We start from the raw sequence: 25,600 nt of genomic DNA, 5'->3' as shown, positions 1-25,600 counted from the left end.
GTTATAGCTGTTGTTAAACAAGGAGGTAACCTGATTGAGGCAGGTTATGGCCGTCCTAGTGTTGTGGAACCACAAGTCTCAGCATGCCACTGAGACTCTGCTCTATATTACTCATATTCAGACTTTCATGTGTCATTTTAACCCTGAGTTGTGAACACAGTTGAAAAATCATCCTTGGAGACTGCACAAACATGTCTCCTAGAGTCATGACAGAAAACTAACATGCTATCTCCCCCTAGTGCTGGCAGCGGTTTATTGTTTTGTAACTTGACAGTTCAAGATGATTGACAGCATAACCCCGCCAACGATCGGCGGCTATTGGTCAGAGCCCTAAGATGCTGGTCTGTGAATGGTGGAGAGTTTGACAGCTGTATAACCAAGTAGCACGCCCACTGATGACGTCAGCACTGGAGTCTGGGCGGATGGAGCTTCCGGCGGAGCAGGTTACCTGTCTATTATTTATAATATACTATCCTTATATTTATATATAGTGTAATATCTGTTATAATGGTAGTATGCTGTGTATGTAATGCATTTCTAATGGTAATATGTGTATTGTAGTGTACATGTCCATAAGCTACATCTACATCCCATCATATGATCTACACTATCCACAAACAGAGAGATATATATATATATATATATATATATATATATATATATATATATATATATATATATAGATAGATATATCTATCTGTGTCATATATATATATATCTGTGTCATATATATATATATATATATATATATATATATATTTATACACACACAATATTAATGCTCTTCCTGGCACCTATTTCCTGGGTGCTCCACCTGGCTGTTTTTACTTGCCACCCAGCTCTTGGAGCCCAGCAGAATCCTATTATAATAGAATAAACCATTGTTTCTCCTATTATAACAGGCACTATGTGAGCACTACAACCAGCAGTGTGTCAGACCACTGACCAGTATAACACTGCCCTCACCCGACTCCTTCTTAATGCCACCCAGCTGGCAACATTTTCTGGGGAGAACACTGTATGTATATATACATATATATACATCCGTTATAAATGTTACACTAATTCGGAATAAATAGAACAATTTTACTTCAAAGCCGCACTAGCACCTAGGAAACCTATATACCTAAAGTGCCCCCCCCCAGCCTGATTTCCACACTATGCTCCATGCAGCAATTTTCCCCAGAGCTTCTCTATTTTTCACCAAACCCACACTGAAAATCGTGGGAGTGGAGCGAGTCGAAGGACCAATCGCAAGCTGCAGTCACAAGATTGCAGCTTGTGATTGGTCCTCTTGCCCCCCCGCCACCTTGTAAAGATGGTGAGCTTTATTGAGCCTTGGGAAAACCAGCTGCATGAAGCAGCCCCCTGGACTGCGGCTAGGGAGAATCTCAGGAAAATATTTTCCTTGGTGTTACTGCAGCTTTAATTCTGCATTCTTATTGGATGCGCTGGATTATGTGAGTAGTTTACTGCAACAATCCCTACACATTGTGGTGTAATGTAACTCTAGCCTGTCCATCCCCCACTGTAACTATATTTTGAAAAGATACAAGCCATGGAGCTGTTACTAGGATTCACAGAAGCTCCTACAAAAGGTATTTCTGGGGGGTCACAATAATAAAACTAAAATACAGACACGTTTCTTAGGCAAATATTAGCAGCATTACAGATGCTCTGTAAAGACAGGATTATCCTATAATATAGATTTGCTCACTGCCAGCAACATCAGAAAAGGCTGGACTCCCGGGGAGTAGGGAGTTCTGTTTACTGAGGAGCCACAATTAGAGGGATATCTAATTACCTTTTCACGTGTACGAGCCTGATCCAGAATCTTATTTTCATCACACTACTCTCACAAATATTTAAGCCCTAAATAGAATTTATCCCTGGTTTTACCCAACATCACAGATCCCACATACCCTGCTGTATTCCTCAGGTAACGCTACAATACCACTAATATTATTGTCTTGTTATAGACCCACAATTTGCTTATTTTCCTGGGTTTCTGTGAATCTTCGCGAATCTTCGTTGTATCCTTTCCAGTGGGTGTCCTAAGGCCCCCTTTATAACGAGTATACTGTTCTTTATCTGTATGATGTCGTTTAAAATTGACTATGAATTCACTTATTGTTTATTACACTATACTCTAAGGATTTCTCCGTCCTTTCAAGCTGAGGAAACTGCCAGTGTTCGTGGAATGGCTGCAGTTTGGCAGCAGGTTCTGGCAGTTGATGCAAGGTAGTGTGTGTGTGTGTGTGTGTGTGTGGTGACTGGAGGGGACAGGGGGTGTGTGTAGTGACTGGAGGGGACAGGGGGTGTGTGTAGTGACTGGAGGGGACAGGCCGTGTGTGTGTGTAGTGACTGGAGGGGACAGGGGGTGTGTGTAGTGACTGGAGGGGACAGGGGGTGTGTGTGTAGTGACTGGAGGGGACAGGCCGTGTGTGTGTGTAGTGACTGGAGGGGACAGGCCGTGTGTGTGTGTAGTGACTGGAGGGGACAGGGGGTGTGTGTGTGTAGTGACTGGAGGGGACAGGCCGTGTGTGTGTGTAGTGTAGTGACTGGAGGGGACAGGCCGTGTGTGTGTGTGTAGTGACTGGAGGGGACAGGCCGTGTGTGTGTGTAGTGACTGGAGGGGACAGGGGGTGTGTGTGTAGTGACTGGAGGGGACAGGCCGTGTGTGTGTAGTGACTGGAGGGGACAGGCCGTGTGTGTGTGTAGTGACTGGAGGGGACAGGCCGTGTGTGTGTAGTGACTGGAGGGGACAGGGGGTGTGTGTGTGTGTGTAGTGACTGGAGGGGACAGGGGGTGTGTGTGTGTAGTGACTGGAGGGGACAGGCCGTGTGTGTGTGTGTGTGTAGTGACTGGAGGGGACAGGCCGTGTGTGTCTGTAGTGACTGGAGGGGACAGGGGGTGTGTGTGTAGTGACTGGAGGGGACAGGCCGTGTGTGTGTAGTGACTGGAGGGGACAGGCCGTGTGTGTGTAGTGACTGGAGGGGACAGGCGGTGTGTGTGTAGTGACTGGAGGGGACAGGCGGTGTGTGTGTAGTGACTGGAGGGGACAGGGGGTGTGTGTGTAGTGACTGGAGGGGACAGGGGGTGTGTGTGTAGTGACTGGAGGGGACAGGGGGTGTGTGTGTAGTGACTGGAGGGGACAGGGGGTGTGTGTGTAGTGACTGGAGGGGACAGGCGGTGTGTGTGTAGTGACTGGAGGGGACAGGGGGTGTGTGTGTAGTGACTGGAGGGGACAGGGGGTGTGTGTGTGTAGTGACTGGAGGGGACAGGCGGTGTGTGTGTAGTGACTGGAGGGGACAGGGGGTGTGTGTGTGTGTGTAGTGACTGGAGGGGACAGGCCGTGTGTGTGTGTAGTGACTGGAGGGGACAGGCCGTGTGTGTGTGTGTAGTGACTGGAGGGGACAGGCCGTGTGTGTGTGTAGTGACTGGAGGGGACAGGCCGTGTGTGTGTGTGTAGTGACTGGAGGGGACAGGCCGTGTGTGTGTAGTGACTGGAGGGGACAGGGGGTGTGTGTGTAGTGACTGGAGGGGACAGGGGGTGTGTGTGTAGTGACTGGAGGGGACAGGGGGTGTGTGTGTAGTGACTGGAGGGGACAGGGGGTGTGTGTGTAGTGACTGGAGGGGACAGGGGGTGTGTGTGTGTGTGGTGACTGGAGGGGACAGGGTGTGTGTGTGTAGTGACTGGAGGGGACAGGGGGTGTGTGTGTAGTGACTGGAGGGGACAGGCTGTGTGTGTGTGTGTGTAGTGACTGGAAAGGACATGGTGTGTGGGTATGTGTGTGGGCGGGCAGGCAGTGGCTGGAGGGACAGTGTGTGTGGTCATCATAACTTATCTGTAATTGTAATAATTCTGTCAGGTACAACGCATACCGCACTCCTGCGCACCCTCAGTTCCGCACACAGTACATCCGGAGACGCAGCCAGCTTCTTCGAGAGAATGCGAAGGCTGGATATGAGCCGCTGCTGCGGCGTCAATACTTGAAACTTCGAAGCCAACTCCTCGCACAGCGCTACGGTCCCCTGTCTGAACAGAGCAGCTTCCGGGCACATAGTAACAGCGTTCGCAGCTCTCGCACTACCCTGGACCGCATGGAGGTGAGTAGCACGGACTATACGTGGGAGTTGGTGTGCACATAGGTGAGATAAGGACCAGTTCACACAACGTTGATGAACGGACATGGTGGTATTTGCAGACAGAGTTAAATTGCAGTAAATTATCTCTCCAGGATTTGGAAGAAGATCCACGTTCCCAGGGGTCACGAGGTCACAGACGTTCTGTCAGTCGCGGCTCCTACCAATTGCAGGCACAAATGAACCGCGTGGCTCAAGAAGAGAGGTGAGAAGAATCGATGGTGGGGAGAGGAAAGTTAATGTGGGTGTGTGGATTAACCGCGTCTGCCACCTTACAGGGCTCCTGGCAGTTTGGTGCCAACACCATTGGCTGAGGCAAGCAGGGCAATGGCTGGTGACACCACCCTGAGTGAGAATTACGCCTTTGCCGGCATGTACCATATATTTGACCAACACGTGGATAAAGCTGGTAGGTGACAATCAAACTTGTTCCTGAGTGGATACTTAAGATCCCTCCAGAAGTGCAGTACTGTCCCAACAGGACATGATGTAGGATAGGATAGTCCTACGTTGGTTCGGACTAAACTTGTTATTTACTGATTATTGCTGAAAGTATTTCTATAGACCTTAGAAAATGGACAGTAAAGATTATAGGACAGAGTCAACCCAGCGTTCACTGTGAACAGTTCTGTGTAGTATGGGGACAATCTTCTCAGGGTGATCCCTACACCATATGCCAATAATGCTGCATTCATCGTGCAGAGAATAAAACTCAGGCTGAAAATACCATGGGCACATAAAAAGCAACCATACGTTCACCCATAGTAAAGTTGTGAGATATCAAGTCTTTTCTATCAGTAGGTGTAAATCTCTTGAAAATCACATCTGCTTAGCCATGGCTACACATCACATTTAGGTGTACTTTTTTCTCCATAGTCCATAAGGTGCAATTTGCCAACGATGACAAGAACCTCCTAGCTTGCTGCTCGCTGGACGGGACAATATCCGTGTGTCAGCTGGTACCCACCCCCCCGGCCGTTCTGCAGACCCTACGTGGGCACACCTGTCCTGTCAGTGACTTTGCCTGGTCCTTGTCTAATGACATCATCGTGTCCACCTCTCTGGATGGCAGCATGCGCATCTGGAACACCCAAGATGGCCGCTGCATCCGACAGATCCCTGACCCAGACTCGGCTCAGATGCTGTGCTGCACTTTTCAGCCAATCAACAACAATCTCACCGTGGTGAGTAGAAACCGCTCCTCTTCCTGTAGGCGCCACTAGCTCTCGTTTCCAAAATTCTTCCTACAACCTAACGTGGAATGTAATGTCCTGTGTGGCCTCGTAACTTTCATATTTATTTTCTTTCAGGTCGGTAACGGGAAACACAACGTCCACGTTATGAATATTTCCACAGGCAAAAAGGTGAAGGGAGGCAGCAGTAAACTGACCGGCCGAGTGCTGTCTCTGTCCTTTGACTCGGCCGGGCGTATCCTGTGGGCAGGTGACGACCGCGGGAGTATCTTCTCATTCCTCTTCGACATGGCCACGGGTGAGTGGGAGCTATAACACCTAGGAGTTGCCACCAGCATTGGGCAGGTATTCTATAGTACAAGCGTACATCTGTCGGCTGGCAAATAGAAGCCTAGCGTTTGGAATAAACTAACCTGTCCTCTACATACAGAGGGCGCAGCTTGTCCAAGGGCTAAACCAATATTCCTTAGCAGGCAATCTACCCATTCACTGAGGCTTGAGACATTGATTCCTCGATTTGATAGTTATGTAATGCATTGGTCTAATTTAGGAGCCCGTATTCCTGCCCTCAACTGGACCTGGCAGCATTGTATCACACCTTGATCTGAAACGCCAATATTGCAGGTGAAATGATAAAATCAATCCAGAAAGAGGAAGGTTGGGAAGATGATAGGATATGGGATTGCCCTACACACCGTGCCCACAGGATAGTAATACAGTGCTTCTCCTTTAAACTACCAACTTGCTTATATTTTCCACACAACAGTGTATTCCATCATACGCCCCCATTTTTATACCACCGCCGTCATTATAAAGCCAGTTTTGCTGCATGTTATAAAGAGGGAGCGCTGTAGTAGAATGTGACTTTTAACGTATACAGTAGTGTAATAAGTTTGTCTCCTGCAGGTAAATTGACAAAAGCCAAACGCCTGGTTGTGTCGGACGGCAGCGCCATCACCAGCATCTCTGCCCGCTCGTGGATCAGCCGCGAGGCCCGCGATCCTTCCCTGCTGGTCAATGCCTGTATTAATAAGCTGTTACTGTACAGGTAGGGCAGCGGCAATGACATAATACACTGTATATGTCCAATGTAAATATTAAGGGATGTTGCTAGTAGATCTGTTTCCCGGGCTCACCCATCCAGTAGTTTCCATTGTTTTCTATTTATACAACATAATCCAGCCAACAATACAGTAGAGGCATAATTACCTGAGGGTGTGACTTAATGGGCGAGAGACAGCGGACATAATTGGGGGTGGGATAACCGAGAAAGTTTGGGATTCACTGGTCTAGTACATATATTCCTTTCCACTAGGAACAATTAAGCACAGAACATTTTTGAGCTTAGTGTCACCTCCATGTACAAATACAAGCAAATTGATCAATAATTAACACTCCCCAATTCTGCCCTGTAGGGTGGTTGATAACGAGGGAACGCTGCAGTTAAAACGAACCTTTCAGATCCAGCAAACTAGTCACGCCATCCGGAGTATCTTCTGTCCGCTCATGTCCTTCAGACAAGGAGCCTGTGTCGGTAAGGCCGGAGATCTTCCTTTTGTTTTCCATGTAGCTCTTGTCTACATATTACTAATACATTAAACTGTTATTTTAAATTACAAATGAACAAGTTGAAGCACCCCTTGAATTTATCTATGGTACACGTACCGCAGGTTGAGAAATCCTGGCCAGGGCTTGGTGTCTACGTCCTCCAGGGTGTCAGTGTAGCAGGAATTACCATAAATCTAGCATCACTTACAAATAGGATATATGCGAGGAGGCGGAGCCTGGTTTCCCCGCATGGAACCTATATTGAGGCGCGCCTTTATTCTGCTGTTTATGGTTGGGAATGTAGGTGTTCTACACATTTATAGATCAATATAAAAACGTAATTACACTAATGTGCTTCCGCTACAAATGCGCTTACCTGGAGCAAAAGCCTCAAAGTAGAGAGTAATGGCTAAGGTGCATATTGTGTAAGTGAAGCGGTTCTGCAGACTCCTAATGAATGGGGACCCTCCACCACGTGATTCTCATTAGCATAGCTCATCCGATAAAGCATTTGTGTGTCGTTAGTGGATTGGCTAACTTATCCGATGGGTGTTATAAGGATGTCATTGAGGTCCCATTGATAACCATTCCTCTAAGTGTCAACTACGCACCGTCTTTGTGCCACCAGTTGTTGGAGGTTCTGACCGTCTCCTGCTTAATTCTGGGTGTTTGGTATTGCTGCTGCAGAACCTCTTTATTTGCTGGTTACTCTGGCCGATTCTTTCTGAATGCTTTAGATCAAACTGCTGGGTAGTGGGCAGGATGCTGCGATTATCACAAGATATAGAATGGATTAGTGCGGCGGTTCCCAAACTGTGCGCCGCGGCTCCCAGGGGTGCCGCGGCGCTGTCACTGGGGTGCCGCGGGCCAGACATAAAAAAAAACAAAACACAGAAACTTACCAATCCGTCGGGCGCCGGGACCCAGCAGCCTCCTCTCTCCTGCAGCTTGTTACTGACGTCGATATTCAGTGACAGCTGCAGGAGAGAGGAGGCTGCTGGGTCCCGGCGCCCGACGGATTGGTAAGTTTCTGTGTTTTGTTTTTTTTTATGTCTGGCGCCTGGCGCGGGGCAGAGTGAGAGGGAACGTGGCAGAGGAGGGGGCAGAGGATGGTGAGAGGGGGACAGAGGATGGTGACAGCGGGACAGAGGAGGAGAGCAGAGGATGGTGACAGCGGGGCAGAGGAGGACAGCAGAGGATGGTAACAGCGGGACAGAGGTTGGTGGCAGAGGAGGAGAGCAGAGGATGGTGACAGCAGGACAGAGGAGGAGAGCAGAGGATGGTGACAGCGGGGCAGAGGAGGACAGCAGAGGATGGTAACAGCGGGACAGAGGTTGGTGGCAGAGGAGGAGAGCAGAGGATGGTGACAGCAGGACAGAGGAGGAGAGCAGAGGATGGTGACAGCGGGGCAGAGGAGGACAGCAGAGGATGGTAACAGCGGGACAGAGGTTGGTGGCAGAGGATGGTGACAGCAGGACAGAGGAGGAGAGCAGAGGATGGTGACAGCAGGACAGAGGAGGAGAGCAGAGGATGGTGACAGCGGGGCAGAGGAGGAGAGCAGAGGATGGTGACAGCGGGGCAGAGGATGGTGACAGCGGGACAGAGGAGGAGAGCAGAGGATGGTGACAGCGGGGCAGAGGAGGAGAGCAGAGGATGGTGACAGCGGGGCAGAGGATGGTGACAGCGGGACAGAGGAGGAGAGCAGAGGATGGTGACAGCGGGGCAGAGGAGGAGAGCAGAGGATGGTGACAGCGGGACAGAGGAGGAGAGCAGAGGATGGTGACAGCAGGACAGAGGAGGAGAGCAGAGGATGGTGACAGCGGGACAGAGGAGGAGAGCAGAGGATGGTGACAGCGGGACAGAGGAGGGGGACAGCGGGACAGAGGAGGAGAGCAGAGGATGGTGACAGTGGGACAGAGGAGGGGGACAGCGGGACAGAGGATGGTGACAGTGGGACAGAGGAGGAGAGCAGAGGATGGTGACAGCAGGACAGAGGAGGAGAGCAGAGGATGGTGACAGCAGGACAGAGGAGGAGAGCAGAGGATGGTGACAGCGGGGCAGAGGAGGAGAGCAGAGGATGGTGACAGCGGGGCAGAGGAGGAGAGCAGAGGATGGTGACAGCGGGGCAGAGGAGGAGAGCAGAGGATGGTGACAGCGGGGCAGAGGAGGGGGACAGAGAGCAGAGGATGGTGACAGCAGGGCAGAGGAGGGGGACAGAGAGCAGAGGATGGGGACAGAGAGCAGAGGATGGGGACAGAGAGCAGAGAAGGGGCACAGTGGGGCAGAGGAGGGGGACACAGCGTGAGAGGGGCAGTGGAGGGGGACACAGCGTAAGAGGGCAGAGGGGACAGCGTGTGAGAGGGCAGAGGGGGCAGTGTGAGAGAGGGCAGTGTATCTGGATGCAGAGGGGGCAGTGTGCCTGGATGCAGAGGGGGCAGAGTGTCTGGATGCAGAGGGGGCAGAGTGTCTGGATGCAGAGGGGGCAGAGTGTCTGGATGCAGAGGGGGCATTTTTGCATACAACTAAATAAGTATTTCTGTCCTGACCTAAATACTTATTACAATTTTTTGACCCAACTACTTCTAAAACAGGACTGCTCAATAATTATTTTGGAGGGGTGCCTTGAAAAAATTTGGAGACTCTAAGGGTGCCGCGAACTGCAAAAGTTTGGGAACCACTGGATTAGTGTTAACACCAATCTGTTGGTCAAAGGAGCAAAGCAGGTTATTGCTCAATTAGCTCTTACAAGAGCTGTGACACCCTACTTTAAGGCACTGGCAGGGTTGGTGCCTGTTGCTGCTGAAATTTTAGTGTTCCTCCATTGTTCCTCTTGGGACCCCCAGGAGCCAACTTGACTCCCTGCTCAGTGGAATCTGCCAAGAGCCGTCACTGCACCACCAGGGTGAGTGGTAACATTTCTATCTAAAACATTTTAAAATAAATTTGAGGCATGACAAGGCGGGAAGCATGAAATATATACATGCCCAGTCAGCAGCAACAAAAACATGCTCCTCTCGTACTTATCTTGCTGTGTTTCCCCAAAATTAGATGTTGGACTTCACAAAAACAATACATTCCTTTTTTTCTGCATTATAAAGGACTCCTACGTTAGGTCTTTTGCTGGTGTCATGTTTTGAGAAAATACATTACATCTCTGGAACCGGTCATATAGTTGTCTCATCCTCTGTTCCTCTCGTGTGAATAATCCTGAACAACCATTCTATTCTCCTCTATAGTCACCGGGAGTGAGGACATGTGCGTCTACTTCTTCGATGTGGAAAGAGCCACCAAGGCCATTGTGAACAAACTACAAGGCCACAGCGCCGCTGTCCTGGGCATCAGTTTCAACTGTGATGAAAGTTTGTTGGCCTCCAGCGATGCCAAGGGGATGGTGATCATCTGGAGAAGGGAGCAGAAGTAGTTCCATATAACCCTCCTGCTAATACACAACTGTGCAGTGTCCTATCCTCTAACACCAACCTCTTTTATTTATTGCTGCTGTATGTATCTTAAGAAATAAAACTCCTATGTGCCCACTCATTGGGGTAATGATCTTTGCGTTATTACAGCTTGGCGAGGCTTACAGGTATGTACGGGGTGTCCAACACACTCCTTACATGTAAAACTGATATACAGAAGGGAACACACACTAGCCGTGCAGCAGACGGACTACAGCTCTCTCCACTGCAAATTTTGTTTTGATGCCAAATAGCTGATGTGGGTTGTTACTAACACTGGATGTAGGTGCAAATTTGCACTGAAACACAGCAATCAACCAGTTTCCGTCTGTCTACTGCACATTACATAATAAAGTGTTTAAATGGTCATTGTGGTGCAGTTTACATGTTCTACCTCAATACATTGTTAGTGAATTAGCCCAACTGTATGCATATTACTATTATTTTTTTAATTTAAATGCCACCAGAAGTAACACACTACATATAAGATTTCATGTCCTCCCCGAGGTCCACGGGGAATATGAAAGGCCCCGCCCTCCTGGGCTTTCTCAGCCCTCCAATCAGAGATCCTTGAATGTCAGTGCAGGCCCCTCTGGCTGATATCACTCATCATTCTACTAGTAATTCCTAGATCTTTTCACATCCAGTTCAGAGAACGCAACCACAACAGTCACTGCGATAGGGACAGCACTGGCTTAAGTGCAGCTCATGTTGAACATTGCAGATAGAGTAAAGGTGGACGTTCCTCCGCGTGCCTCTTCTCTCTCAATGCTATGTGCACACATGCTGCCCAATCTATGCCCAGTGTGTGAATATGCCACTCACACAAACAGGGCATTACTCTGTATTGCCGCAGGCCTTCAACTTTTCCAGCCTGGGCATATTTAGCCAGCAATGCCGCAGTCTGAGGGAATAACCACTTAAAGGATCCAATACGTACAACACAGACCATGTAGTGGGAGACGGCAGCTGCTGGAGTATAGGGAACAATGAGGCAGTTGTGCCATCTGCTTCTCTGGGCTTCCTATAAATTAAGCCATCCAACTTGGGAAGGACAGTCGAGCTGAACACAAGGATTCTGTGCTACATTGAACCAGGAGTCTCTTGTAATTTCATGGTTTGACAGCGTGGGTTAGACTAAGATATAGACGGCAGCCTGTCGGCTTTATCAATATTCACAAGAATGCAGATTATTCCACCCACTACAGTGTTAGTATTACCCAGGCACACAATGCCACACACAGACTGATGGTCTGTTTTAGAATACTACATCTGAACCCAGGATAGTCATCTCCACCGTACTTCAGCAACAAATACTGATCTTGGAGAATGGTTAAATGTCACTTTTTTTTTTTTTTTTTTTTAAATAAAGGTTTCCATTCCCTACATTGCTTATACACTTAGGTGAGAACCGATAGAAGACTTATTCAAACAAACACTTTAAGAGGATTTACCCCAAAATGTTTCCTGGAAGGAACAAGATTTTAGAACAAGGCTGTAGGCATCAGGATCCTTGTAACCTGCGTGTTCTAATAACACGGGTGGGTCAAACTACATCACAGGACCAGGGGGTGCTCTCCCAGCATTTCCATACGTCCAGTAGGTAACAGACATATTAGCATCACTCATCCCCCGCGCCTGGACACAGCTATTTATAAGTCCAAAGACAAATGCTGCATACACCCTTCTTTCTGCATTTTGGTCTGGTCCAGTTTACACTGTGACCCGTGTGAGAAACAGACTGGGATATATAAAGGATTCAGGGTGCTCTTCTTACACCAGAGCACAGTGTATAGAAAAGTGTAAAAGCCCTTAATGTAGAGCTAAAGTCAAAGGAGAAAAAAATTGTGCAATATAGCCTACATTGATTCCAAGAGGCCTATTTCCATTGTTTAAAGTAACTAAGAACTAGGCTTAGATAAATATATTCCAGATATAAATGTAGAAAAATATTTTAAAAAACATTAGCGTAGAAAATTGTGTGTGAAGTGATTGAGAAAACTATGAACCCTTATGTAGGCAGCCAGGCCAGTATGTCAGAACAGAGATTGATTAGAGATATAGTATCCTTATAATATAAAGTCATGGTCAAAAGTTTTGTGAATGACAAATATTTTTCAGAAACTCTGCTGCCTTAGTTTTTATGATGGCGATTTGCATATACTCTAAAATGTCATTAATTTCAAGGTCCCTCTTTGTCATGACAATGAACTTCATCCCAAAAATCAACATTTCCACTGCCTTTTAGCCCTGCCATAAAAAGGACCAGCTGACATCAGGTCAGTGATTCCCTTGTTAACACAGGTGAGAGTTGACGAGGACAAGGCTGGAGATCACTCTGTCACTTATGAAATGCTTTCAATTTTACTTCAGTATACCATAGCAACATCTGACAAAAAAAAGTCTAAAATCACTGACGCAGCAAACTGTGAAAATCAATTATTGTTTCATTATCAAAACTTTTGGCCATGTCTGTACTTTTACGTTTAATGATGAAATTAAATTGTTTACTGCATTTGTGTTCAAAACTGTTTTTTCCCCCCACCTATATACCTAATATTTTGTCTCACCAACCAACAGGAAGCAGAACAACCCAGTTCAGGTTCGAGAGCACTCCTAATAGAGTCCTAACGTAATTATAGCAAGTATACTTGGGTAATGAGATTATGAATAAAGAGACTCGTGCCAAACTAATACAGTTCATGGATTGTAAGAGTTTACAGAATATTGTATTTACATAAAAGGATCAGACTAAAAGGTTAAAAAAAAATAAAAACACATAAAAACAATTACATTATTCAGAACAATCATCTAATACAATTCCATTCAATTGTTCATTAAAAAAAAGGAAGGTGACAGGAACACTGCAAATCTACCCGTTTCAAGACGGCCTGGAGCGTACTCCCAGACAATCCCACAGATTGCGTGGTGGACGGGAGAGAATTCAAGTAAAAGGAGTGATCCGCTCTGCAAATGTAGTGAGCAAAGAGCTTACACTCAGCAGGGGAAGAGGGAGATTTTCACAAGATAAGCAGATGGTCACAACAACCCCATTTAAAAGAATTCAACATAAAAATATAAAAACATTTTGTAGCACCAACTTTTCTGAGTGAGGATGGAAGGCAGCAGATTTGAGAAACCCCTGGAAAGACTCACTATAAAAGGGGTGTAAACACTCCGATCCTCCCAGGTAACAGTTATTCAAGTGCTGTGGGAGAGAGCAGCTCTAAGCTGCCCTATCCACAGTTACAAATATCCAGCTCTCAGAAGAGGTATTTGCGACAGCTGTTTGCCCCACACTTGCATTCAACTCGAATACGTTTTTTGGGAGATCCGGTGAGCCCAGCCAGGCCAAAATTGGAATCCATCTTTGTGCTTTCAACATCAACTGGATCCACTGCAAGATAGGAGACAGAACGACATGTGCCGTGAATAAACACAATGCGTATTACCACACAGGCGCTCACATTTGTCTGACCGATCCCCTTTACATAATTGTTATAACACTGGCCTTAAAGTTTGACCTTTTACAGCGATAGAGCTGGAAAAAGCATCTGAATCATAAAACAATGAGCAATCAAGACAGTAGATGGAGAAAAACGCGTCAGAGAATAGATCCGAGATGATCACCCGGTACAATTATGTGTCGACCTCTTCATCCTGTAACGCCTCGCTGATTTAAGGTGTCTCAAGAGTCTACTAGTATGGTCAACTCAACTTTGTAGTCAAATCATTTCAGAGTAGCGTTGTATAGTTCTACCTAGAGGTAACACAGCCCTCGGCTACCGGGTGCACACAGGAATTACACGTCCACCTTTTACTGGCAGAAAGTATTTGCTAATTTAGCCAAATAAAAATGCTGGACTAAGTGTGGCACAAGAAAAGGCAACTGAACGTCATAAGCAACAGCAACTCCTAGTGTATCTGCCCACTTGTTACACTTTCAGTATAGGGTCGTCACATTTTAAGAGCAATGATATGGCACAAGACACTTACCTTGCATGTTATAGTCAAACGTAAGTTCCTCACCAGTGCGGATTGTGCGGGTAGAAAAGAAAGCGATGCGAGGTAGCCGCTCGTCCTGGTTGTCAATGAACACGTTGTACACTTGAAGGTTTGGCCTACACTGCAATAAAAGAAAAAGCACAATTTAGCTGACTATTCTGAAAGTCAGGCCATATACGCAAACACTTTACTTCACAGCTGACACATTTTTTGTGGATATTTCCGAAGGTCACAGAATGCTGCACGCAGATATTAACACTTACACTGTGGTTTACAAAGTGCGAGATATTCCCGTAGTGAGCAGCATCCACAGTGTACACGTCTTCCACGTAATCCAGGTCAAACAGGTAGGTCGCCCCCTGTCGGTCGTAGATCTGTCCCCTGCGCTCCGCCTCTTCCGAGGTGATGATCTGAAAATTCAGACTCCGTGAAACAACTGCACCAGAACCATGTCATCAGAGCTGCGTTTATATCAGCATGTAACCAGAAATATAAGAACAATCACAGCTCAGATTCAGAGAGTTCTGCTCTATCCATTGATTTAAAACCAATAACACCAAAAACTCTAGAAAAGACGACAAACTTTTCACTCCTGGAGAATTTAAAGCGCTTTCAGATGACCGATTTATTGGCCTTCACAAACCCCCCCTGAAACTTTTACTAAATACATTTATTTACTAAATACTCCTCACCACCACTTACAAGGCTCTCTCCCACTCTACTGCCCCTTATATCTCTAACCTCCTCTCCATTCACACTCCTGCCTGCTCCCTGCGCTCGGCCAACGACCGCCGCCTCTCCTCCACTCTGATTACTTCTTCCCATTCCAGAATCCAGGACTTTTCCCGTGCAGCCCCCTTCTCTGGAATGACCACCCTCGCTCCATCCGCGCCTCTCCCACTCTGTGCTCCTTCAAGCGGGCACTCAAAACTCACCTCTTTCTCAAAGCCTACCAACCATCCACTTAACCCCCATCTCCTCCACTCATTCTCCCCTCTCTCCCATTCCCTCAACTGGCTCCTCTTGTGCCTGGTCTGTTTAACCCTCCCTTAGGATGTAAGCTTGCTTGAGCAGGGCCCTCTTCCCTCCTGTCTCCTTACCCGTTCTTCTGCTCCGTGTCTATTGCATCTGCCTGCCTGGAGTTTCTGAAGTACTGGTACTTTGTTTATTGTTCTGTACTGTTATACCCTGTATAGTCTACTGTTTGTAGTATGTGCGGCGCTGCGGAAACCTTGTGGTGCCTAACAAATTAATGATAATAATAATAATAATATTTTCTAGCATCCTTCCCTGCGTCATAGCTATGGATTTATATCATGAGCTACTTGTTTTTGTTGCCTTGTGATAATATGCCCACTTTTTATATTAAAACAAGTAAACACAAAGATGAAAAAGGAACTTCAAAGTAACAGGCAAAGCGCTCACCTCTCCTACATACTCCATAACAAAGCTGTTCTTGCGAATCTTCTCCAGCGTCCGCACCCCCCAGCCCCGTCCATCTGCCGTCCTGAAGATGCAGAGTTTGTATTGGATTCCCTTTTGCACAACACGATTTGGACAGGAGTCGTCGCACAGGCAGAGAGAATTACACTCATAGATAGGAAAACCAGCTCTGACTTTCACCTGCCCTTCCTCGTTGTAGGCAAATTTGTGCTTAAAACCTCCTGGACAGCAGCCTTGTTCATCTGTAAAACAGTCCCGGCAGTTGCACCCTACGGCTGATTTGGTGATGGTCACCCCTTCCCCCACCTTATACTTATTAATGTACACAAAGTCTTTAGGGGGCCCCTCCAGATCCACTTCATTCTCCACCAAGATGAGGCCAGTGTGGACGCTCTTGGCATTCAGCTGCTGCTCCCACAAACGAAGCCGCCGCCTCTGCTTGGCCTTCAGGACCACGTGATGGGAGAGGCCCGAGTCTAGCCTACGGGGGCAGCGCGCAACGGGCTTTTTACTGGTGGAATTCCCAGCAACCTTTGCTCGTCGTAACAGCTCCCTCTCCAGATCACGGTGAAACTGCTTAATGAGATTGAAGCACTTGAGGTGATGACGAGGTACCCACGAACAATCGGAATCTGGGTAACCCTTCCACTTAACTAGGTACAATTCCTCCTCCTGTTGGGGGGGAAAAAAAGGGACAAAATCAGATAAACATTGTTCTTGGGGGAAGGTAAAACTGGCGCACAAGAAACAGTTTCATATGTTTATATCCACATACAGGGCAGAGTGAGAAGGCCACCGTGCAGCAGTTTACATACAGCAACTGGTTACACTGTAGTGTCACTTTGTATACTCTACTGGCCAGTGGTCTTATTTATCTGTCCATATGGTACTGCGTAGATAGCAGGAAGATGGACGAGGTGAAATACAGAGCACCAATTACCTGAACTCTCTTGTAGTCACACAGATATTCCACCTCAAAGTTGGAGATATTCTTACGGGTCACCCCAAGTGTAGCACAACATACATGTTGGAGACGGCATAGCTCCTGAAGGTGGGATTCAGAAGACAGACACTCCACTGAAAAATCTGTAAAAATAAATAAATAAAAGGTAATACCGTATATAGGAATAACCAGTGTTTGGCCAAACATTCAAACTAGCTAAAGTGGCGTCAGAGGGTGTATAATTAGAAGCAGCCTATGCTGCATATTAGCTACACTAAATCCTTCGTACCCCCTAGTTGCTTCTACTTTTATCCTAATCAAATACACCCACAAGACTCCATATGACCTCTCTTCCTTTGTGCTAAAGGTGTTCCCATAACCCATTTGCATTTTTCTGCTTTCTTACTGTTGATCCTGCCCTAATATGCCCTGGTAGCACCAATTCATCCCCATCCAAATGCCCAAGCCCAGCTGCACCGTCTGTCCCCATAGTTGATCGCATTTAAATACCGCTTCCTGGGTCAAAAGTATACACATAATTTGTGCCACTTACACTCCCTTTAATTTACCTTTTTTTTAGGGGACAATGGAATAATTCCACGCTCCAACAAGGAAGATATTCTGCTGTGCTTGCAGGGAGCTTTGGGATATAGTTCTTACAAATAGCTCCCGCTAGAAATTTAAACAAGTAATTTTATTTGTAAATGAAAACAGCCACCCATGTCAAACCCAGCCTCATGCTCTGCACATAAAGCTTCAAAGCCTAGTAGTTACAGGGCTAGAATAAAAGTCCCAAGCCCTGGGACGATCACATCCACGCCAAACTCAGGGTCCTCTTTGCTCTGTGACAGTTTACACTTCCTTCTGTAATCTCCAACCCCTCATAGTTCATTATAGCCTATAGTGTACTCCCATTGGCTGCAGTGTAGTATAAGATATACACTCTGAGCGCTGTAATCAATCACAGCCCTATAGTTGCTTCCAATTAGTAGTCAGCGCCTGCATTATACTCTTATTTCTCTAGTGAGCATAATGTGATAGGATCAGCCCACTCAAGTGACTGCGTGACAAGATCTAAACAGCTCAGCAGGGTTGCGTAGAGTTGACAGGTAGGCTTATTTTTATTTGTACGATTTTAAGACTTACATTATACCTTTATTTTGTGTTACAGAATACAACATATTAAACTATACAATTAATGCACAAACAGTAGAAATAAATATTTTTTTATAACACTAAAAATACTTTTAATAACATTTATGCATTTTGTGATTCATGTGCTGGAAAGACCGAGTCTGCATCACAGGTAGTGTGGAAGATGCAAAATGTGGTGCAAAATCATGGGGCCTGATTCAATAAGGAAAAAGTAAAAAAAAAAGGAAGTAGTCTCCTGGACAAAACCATGTAACCATGATAGGGGTGCAAATTAGTTTATTTTGCACACAAGTTAAATACGGTCTATTTTTTCATGTAACACACAAATCTCAACTTTAAATTTCAGTGTAGAAATAAGCTATCAAGTATTTGTGTGTGACATGAAAAAAAAGACAGTATTTAACTTATGTGCAAAATAGAAACTAATTTGCACCCCTTGCACGGTAACATGGGTTTGTCCAGGAGAAAATTTACTCAATTTCTTACTTAACTTTCCCTAATGAATCAAGCCCATGGTTACAGCTCTTTAAGAGCACATGCAGTTTCATTAGAACTTCCCCAATTATGTCCTGGTGTATTATAACCATTTGTTTAGTTTTAAATTTCTGTATTATTAGAGTTTTATTTCAAGAAACAGTTTTGCATTTACATTTCAGTTTGTCAATTTTTACCACCAGTTTGAGCCCAAAAGCATTGTGACTTAGTCATTCAATCCCCTTTAATACTGTGTGGAAAAGAAATGGAGTGGGATGACCAATCACAAGCTTCAAATAGGGTAAACAGCTTTACGAAGGTCTTTGGCTAGAGGTAGATTGTTCCAGTAACCTCATTGTTTATTGAATCTAGAAACCACCGACAGGTTTCTGGAAGTGGAGACAAGGTGGTAAGTGGTTTGTGATGCAGAGGGAGAAGTCTGGACAACAAAAAAATAGAAAACCTGTCTAAAAATAACAGATGCCAAGAAAGACACCCATCATATAGACTTAAGATACTTAATTCTTACAAACACTACAGACACAGATGCTAAGAACCACATACAGAGAAAGACATGTCACAAAGTCACTGTTCATACATACAGATGAAACAATCTCACACAGTATAAAGTTAAGTACTAAGCAGATGTTGGTATGTACAGCTAAGGGAAGTGGTACTGAGCAACTGTACATACTGTACAAAGCTCTGCTGCTGGTCTCTTAAGTGGGCATGACCTCAGGTGTTGGCAGGTATACAGAGAACAGGAGCTGCCTCGAGTTTACAGCTGCAAGACCGGCCTTCTGCCTAAAAGTGCTGGTACTGCCTTGGGTACAATGACAACTAGTTATCGGCCGTCTCGCTGTGAAGATCTTTGTACCGAGAGGACAGGAAAGCAAGATACCTGGGGTGAAGAAAAGAGCATCTGGAGAGAACTTTATATCCAAAATTCAGTCTCCGTTATCTGACCCCTCTTCCACTATAACGACTGACGCCCCATTATTCCAGCCTTCCCGTATTCCCCACCTATCTTCCACTAGCCCCGCAGGACCTCTTCCATCACACAGCCTATGCCCTGCAACCCCTCCTTCATCTGCCTATTCTCCTGCCCATCTTCCAGTACCCTCCCTTTGCAATGTCCGTCTTACCAACCTCCCTATTTCCTGAGTTACTGTTAACACCTGTCTCTGGTTGTGCCAGTTTATAAACATCTACCATAGCTCCAGTGCAACACATATTTCAGCATCTGCCTCCTCTTTTGCCCATTTTACAGTGCCCACCCCCTGTGATGTCACTGCCTCAATAAACCCCCCTATCTTCTGCACCAGTGGTAATATCTAGACCAAGTGCAGCACATATTTCAGTATCTGCCCCCTCTCATGTACATGTTTCAATACCCACCCCTTGTGGTGTCCCTGCCTCACCATCTCCTGAGCTACTGCTAAATACTGTCTCTGGTTGTACCAGTCTATCAACAACTACCTCCAGTACAACACAGATTTCAGAACCTGTCCTCCCTTGACGTCTCTGCCTCCTTCTGCCCATCTCTCAGCTTCAGCATCCTCTCCTGCCTCACTTTTATTATATGTCTCACATCCTGCACCTCTTCCAAAATCTGCACCTCCTTCTGAATCAGTGATATCCTCTGACTCTGCCCTTCCTTCCATCTTAGAAGATGAACCCATCATTTCTTTTTAGCAAGCTTCAGCATTGGCCCCTTCTGGGGAGAACCCATCTGTGTTGTATGCAATAGATGTGGAGTGTGTGTGTGTACATATATATATATATATATATATATATATATATATATATATATATATATATATATATATATAACCAGACAGAGCATGGTGTGCAGTTATGAGTGTAAAGCTAGGAATCTATTGCAGTGTACAGATATAAACCCCTAATGTGCATCTATAACTCCTGAATCTTCATCTTTAGTTACTGTAACTGCAGAAAATGTTGCCGATCCCATTACTATTAATATTATCTTTATGTTAGTATCATAAATAATAAATAATTAAAGTTTAGCATTTCAGAGTTGGCAGCCCTGAGCACAGAGTAACTGTACATACTGAATTAGATGGCATAAATTATATACAGTATAATGGAAGTGGGACTGAGCATTTCTACATACAGTATAGTGAAAGTAGCACTGAGCACCTTGACAGAATAAGGGGAACAGCAATCTCTTTCACATATATATATATATATATATATATATATATATATATATATATCTATCTATATATCTATATCTATATATATAGTTATATTGGGTGATCTCTCCTCACAGAGGCTCTCGGTCCCTACACCCTGACTGACTGGTCCCTCTCCTCCCCCCCCAGCTCCAGGAGACACACGAGGCCGGCTCTCCCTGACTGTCTCTCACCTCCCTCCCCTGACGCCCCCTCACACCCGCCCCAGGATCACTCACCGAACGGGGATTTTGAATTCTCCGCCATGTTGCGCGGGACGGACACAGCGCTCCTGACTTCAGCCTTCTCTCTGATTGGCCAGACTGGCCCGGCGCGGGCAGCATGGCGGCCCGGGGATTGGTTAAAAGGGACGTGACGTCGGCGAGGAGGCGGATACATACAATTGCGCGCCATTTAATCTGACTGAAAAGTGGGGCGGGGTATGGAGGTGATTTAAGACGCTTGGGGTTTCGAAACTCCTTTAATGTCTCCGCAATGGCGGCCATTTTCCCATAGCCCAGCATTATTTACTTTAATCGAATGTTGTTCTCCGACTTAATGGCTGACGCATTAGAAAACGACATACAAATGCATCCACCACCATAAAACATTATTCATACCTCTCTTTCCTCTATCGTACAAAATGATGTAGATGAGTTCCATAGCGGGAGATTTAGTTTATCAAGTAAAAGTAAAGTTACAGACTGTAAAATAAAATTCCAGTTAATCCCCCCTCAGTAAGGAAAAAAAGTATTTCTCTATAGCAGGCCTGTGCAACCTGCGGCCCTCCAGATGTTGTGAAACTACAAGTCCCAGCATGCCCTTCCAGCTTTCAACTGGTTATCTACCAGCAAAGCATGCTGGGGCTTGTAGTTTTACAACACCTGGAGGGCCGCAGGTTGGACAGGCCTGCTCTATAGTGTAATATAATGTCAGTGAAATGACTAACTGCAAGTAATATTTATTTATAAGGGGTAACAACCCTGAACGTGCAGATTTGTAACATATTTCGTCTACCAGTCCCGATTTTCAGTCTCAAAAAGCAGGATTACTAATTGGGAGGCATGGTTTCACCAATTTCATACTGACATATGGTATATTTTGTTCCATTTATATAACCCAAAACTTAAATACAGTCAGTAAAGTCCATTAATTGTGGAAAGTAGTGAAAAATAAACTAGAGTAATATGGGCTACATTGGAAGATATATGACAAGTGCGCTTGAAGATATAGCAGATTAAATTGTAAGCTCTTGGGAGCTTACAGGCGCCCTATGTGTTTGAAATTGTTACGATCCTTTGCGCATTTGGTCTAAACTGTAAAGTGTACAAATCTCTACAAATACGACAACAGCCCAGCTAATACACATAGTGCCGCCATGTCACATACAGCATACTTGCCAACTTTCCCTGAATGTCAGGGAGACTCCCTGAAATAGGGGTGATCTCCCTCACTCCCTGAAGAGTCTGGCATTCTCCCTGATGCTGAGCCAGTACAAGACGTGGTTGGCTTCGCCATCTGTGGCATGATGACACAGTTCAGAAATTGTGTCCTATGTCCATGTATTGATGCCTATGGAGGTGGCCATTTTCATGGAAACCAAGATTTAATCAAAGACTGACAGGTAAGACAATATGACTTCAGTAATGGAGACAGAAATGTAAAAGACACTTCAGTCTCTAGAGATTCATTAGCTGCTTTTCTTTAACGCATAGTTGCCTACTCTCCCAGAATGTCCAGGAGACTCCCGCATTTCTGGGAAACCTCCCGGGAGAGCAGGGCAACCTCCCGGGTCTGGCCCCCACAATAGATAAGGGACGGGGCTTAATGACGCAAATATCGCGTCAACTTAGCCCCACCCCCTGCTGTAATTGGCCAAAATTGTGACAACCGTACACCCACGTCCCCCGGGATCTCCCTGAAGCCAACGAGGAAAAGTTGGCAAGTATGACATACAGTTTGGGTCCGGTACTGTTTACTTGGCCAATAGAAATCTCAGCCATGAGTCATTTATGTACCGTAAAATCTCCGCTTTTTCTATATTTGCACAAATGCGTCTTCTTGTCTGGCAAACACATTTAAAGGAAATGACGGTGTGCTTGGTAAATCAAAGGGTGGTTTGGGCAGATTGGGGCTAATTTTTCTAGATTTTGCCTTTGTAAATGTTCAAAAGTATGCAAATATTATAAAAAAATGATATACAATTGAATCTATGGAGGCTGCACTAACTGCAATGCGCATTTTCATATTGCAGACTCGAGGACGTTCTCCAGTGATCAGTTCCAAAGTTTGCATTCTAATCAAGTTGACGGGAAAGTCACAAATCTATTAAGTTTAAAGCATTCATTTTGAAGTTCCAGAAGAAACTTCTGATATACCTGTCACCTACACACAGTGGGGTAGCCATTTTGTTGGCTAATTCTCTAATACAGTGGTCAGGGAACAGGGGTAAATTACCCCAAATGGGATAAAAATGAAATTCCTGGGGGTAATGCTGCCGATTCACATGCTGTCAGTTGGATTGTAGACCCCTTTAAATGTGAAATTGCTGTTGTACCAGAAGAGCCTCAAGGGTTGGCAGAGGCACTTCTTGAGCTTCGATGCAATAATGAAGCACGTATTGCATTTGAAAACAAAGCAGATCTGTCATATTTTTGGATGTCAACAGCTGCAAAGGCATCAAAATTGTACATGAGGAGGCAGTCAAAAAGTTGCTGCCTTTTGCAACAACCTACCTTTGCTAACAAGGATTTTCCACTCTAACGAACATAAAAACAAAGCAGAGAAATCGATTGGACGCTGAAGACTGTATCCAAACTGCTCTGATATCAAAATGCCCCAATATTGATGCTCTTGTATCAAAAATGAAGCAACATCATTTCTCCAAAACCTGACATTTTGAAGTTGAAGCTTTCAAAGGAATTTTGAATAGATTCAATAAAATTCCAATAATTAATAATATATGATTTCCTTCCTTTCAAATCAAGGGGATAACGTCGGCGTATCTAAATATATTTGGGGGTGAAAGGTAAAAAAGTTCCCTGACCCCTGCTCCATTAACTAGAACTCAACCTATTAACACATTCTATCAATTCACTTGGAACTACTGTCACCACTGTGTGTAGACAATAGGCGCCATTTAAAAGGGTTAGACCTGATCAGATCTTGATGACAAAATCATTTTTTTCACCAGTCCTGGACATTTTGGTAACCCACGATCAGTGAATGAGTGGCTTGGTGAGTATCTGTTGATTCAAGTACAATTATTTAAGTTTGAAGAGCTTCCTTTGGTATTTTAAAACGTCAGATGCTCATTGCCAGCCTGAATCATTAACGAATAGAAATGCCGACACGGATTTGCATAACTGAAACCTACACCGATGAAAGCAATTCATGTTTGATACTTTCGACAGCCGACCATTTTCATAGGTGGAACGGGGATGAGAAGGAGCGTTTGCAAATAGGTAATGTACAGTAAGGGCATGCCAAACCCAATGGGCTTTGTCTTTAATAAAATTGCAATTTAAAAAAAATGACAGCAAATGAGAAGCAGCAGTTTGTCGGAACTGCCACTTAGTAAATATACCCTTATGGATTTGTTTTCTTTTGTTATGCAAATGATATAACAAAAAGAGACACTGTGATCCTGGTATCTGGCGAACTTCACAAGAAATTCAGCTCCGTTGTGTTTAACAACCACCAGTGAACATTGGTGTAATATTGTCCAAAACATTGATATTACCAACACTGGGGGGTATATTTACTAAACTGCGAGTTTGAAAAAGTGGAGATGCTACCTATAGCAACCAATCAGATTCTAGCTGTCATTTTGTAGAATGTACTAAATAAATAACTAGAATCTGATTGGTTGCTATAGGCAATATCTCCACTTTTATAACCCCACTTTTATACCCCTGGGTGAGTGCTTATCATTTCTAAAATGTAATCTACTTACTACATGTTGTTCACTGTGACGCTCTTTTTGATTCTACACTAGAGCTTCAAGGATGAAGCACCAGAATTTTCTGAACTTAATAAATATATTTGTATCAAGCAATAAGAGACCTTACTGACCAAGGCATAACTTTTATAGTAGTAGTGGCTATAGTAGATTGCTCAGATTACATGCTGTCTGAGCTCTTTTGTAATTCATAACATAAGGGGAGGCACCACTGACTTACAAATTATGGGTGCAATCATTTATTGATTAAGGGACAAAATTAATTTATGATTTACTTATGGGTGCAAATTTATTTTTTCATTATATTGAGGGGACAATAATATTTCATTGCTAAAGGGGGCAATAGTTATAATGGGGGCAACACTTATTATTACATAATAGGGGCACCATATATACTGCCAGCATGCACATGGGCGCTTATGTTCTGAATGAAAAGATAGCTCAAACACCGTTAGCCAGTCAGAAGCAGGTATCAAAAAAAAAAAATCCTGGCGGTCTCGACTAAACTGTCGGGGGATTTGCTGTTTTGAATCCGCCACACATCATCGTCCTATAGTAAACACAGCAGTTTGAACCACTAAACCGCCGGCGATGTGTGGTTGTTTCAAACTACCGCCAAACGCGATCTTTAGAAAGTCTACCTCCTAGTGTTCTAAATGCTGATTGGCCAGCATTTTGCCTATCCACTGTTGTACCCTCTGCTCCACGTCACAGCTGTCGGTGATTCGTACTTGTTCTAGAACGCTGGAATCAGCGGTACCTGTAAATTGTAACTTACGGAGGTGGAAAAAATATTAATTAGACAATGAGGTATAGGACACTAGAAATAGCCTTTAAGATGGGGGTAATTAAACAAAGTTGAGTTCCAAAAAGATCCCAATGTTTGTCGAAGACTAAATAGAGCTTATAACCACAAGAACCTCAACTTTTCGTCATGCACAATGGTGGAGGATGGATGATTTGGTCCTCCAGACACAATGGAAGTCGGGCAAGCAGTGAGTTCACCACTGTATAACCGAGTATTCTAGAGGAAAATCCGAGGCTATCTGTTCAGACAATGGTTATTGCTGCTAAAT

At 45.0% G+C, this 25,600-nt stretch overlaps 2 protein-coding genes across 2 annotated transcripts; one reads left to right on the top strand and one right to left on the bottom strand.

Annotated features, from left to right (window-relative positions):
- Positions 1 to 335: 335 nt before the first annotated feature.
- WDR13 (WD repeat domain 13) lies at positions 336 to 10,427 on the top strand. The gene is made up of 10 exons (XM_075185574.1): positions 336 to 443; positions 2,155 to 2,241; positions 3,873 to 4,110; positions 4,242 to 4,351; positions 4,425 to 4,555; positions 5,023 to 5,330; positions 5,457 to 5,637; positions 6,246 to 6,387; positions 6,755 to 6,873; positions 10,124 to 10,427. The coding sequence occupies exons 2-10, from the start codon at positions 2,201 to 2,203 to the stop codon at positions 10,306 to 10,308; spliced, it is 1,455 nt and encodes a 484-aa protein (XP_075041675.1). The 5' UTR covers positions 336 to 443; positions 2,155 to 2,200; the 3' UTR covers positions 10,309 to 10,427.
- A 2,603-nt stretch (positions 10,428 to 13,030) lies between these two features.
- Positions 13,031 to 20,922, bottom strand: SUV39H1 (SUV39H1 histone lysine methyltransferase). The gene is made up of 6 exons (XM_075186118.1): positions 20,803 to 20,922; positions 16,734 to 16,879; positions 15,776 to 16,465; positions 14,614 to 14,760; positions 14,342 to 14,471; positions 13,031 to 13,742 (listed from the first exon to the last, which is right to left on the bottom strand). The coding sequence occupies exons 1-6, from the start codon at positions 20,828 to 20,830 to the stop codon at positions 13,609 to 13,611; spliced, it is 1,275 nt and encodes a 424-aa protein (XP_075042219.1). The 5' UTR covers positions 20,831 to 20,922; the 3' UTR covers positions 13,031 to 13,608.
- Positions 20,923 to 25,600: the final 4,678 nt, after the last annotated feature.

This window comes from Mixophyes fleayi, chromosome 9 (genome assembly GCF_038048845.1).
Source record: "Mixophyes fleayi isolate aMixFle1 chromosome 9, aMixFle1.hap1, whole genome shotgun sequence".
In the NCBI taxonomy this organism is placed as follows: domain Eukaryota; kingdom Metazoa; phylum Chordata; class Amphibia; order Anura; family Limnodynastidae; genus Mixophyes; species Mixophyes fleayi.
Note: the sequence above shows the minus strand (reverse complement) of the source record. Positions and strands in the feature narration are given on the sequence as shown.

Coding starts and splice junctions, on each gene's coding strand:
- WDR13 (XM_075185574.1), top strand. CDS start 2,201: ATGGCTGCAGTTTGGCAGCAGGTTCTGGCAGTTGATGCAAG. Junction 4,111..4,241: donor CTACCCTGGACCGCATGGAG/GTGAGTAGCACG, acceptor TTATCTCTCCAG/GATTTGGAAGAAGATCCACG. Junction 5,331..5,456: donor TCAACAACAATCTCACCGTG/GTGAGTAGAAAC, acceptor ATTTTCTTTCAG/GTCGGTAACGGGAAACACAA.
- SUV39H1 (XM_075186118.1), bottom strand. CDS start 20,830: ATGGCGGAGAATTCAAAATCCCCGTTCG. Junction 16,880..20,802: donor GAATTCAAAATCCCCGTTCG/GTGAGTGATCCT, acceptor TTATTTTTACAG/ATTTTTCAGTGGAGTGTCTG. Junction 14,472..14,613: donor CGCACTTTGTAAACCACAGT/GTAAGTGTTAAT, acceptor CTTTTATTGCAG/TGTAGGCCAAACCTTCAAGT.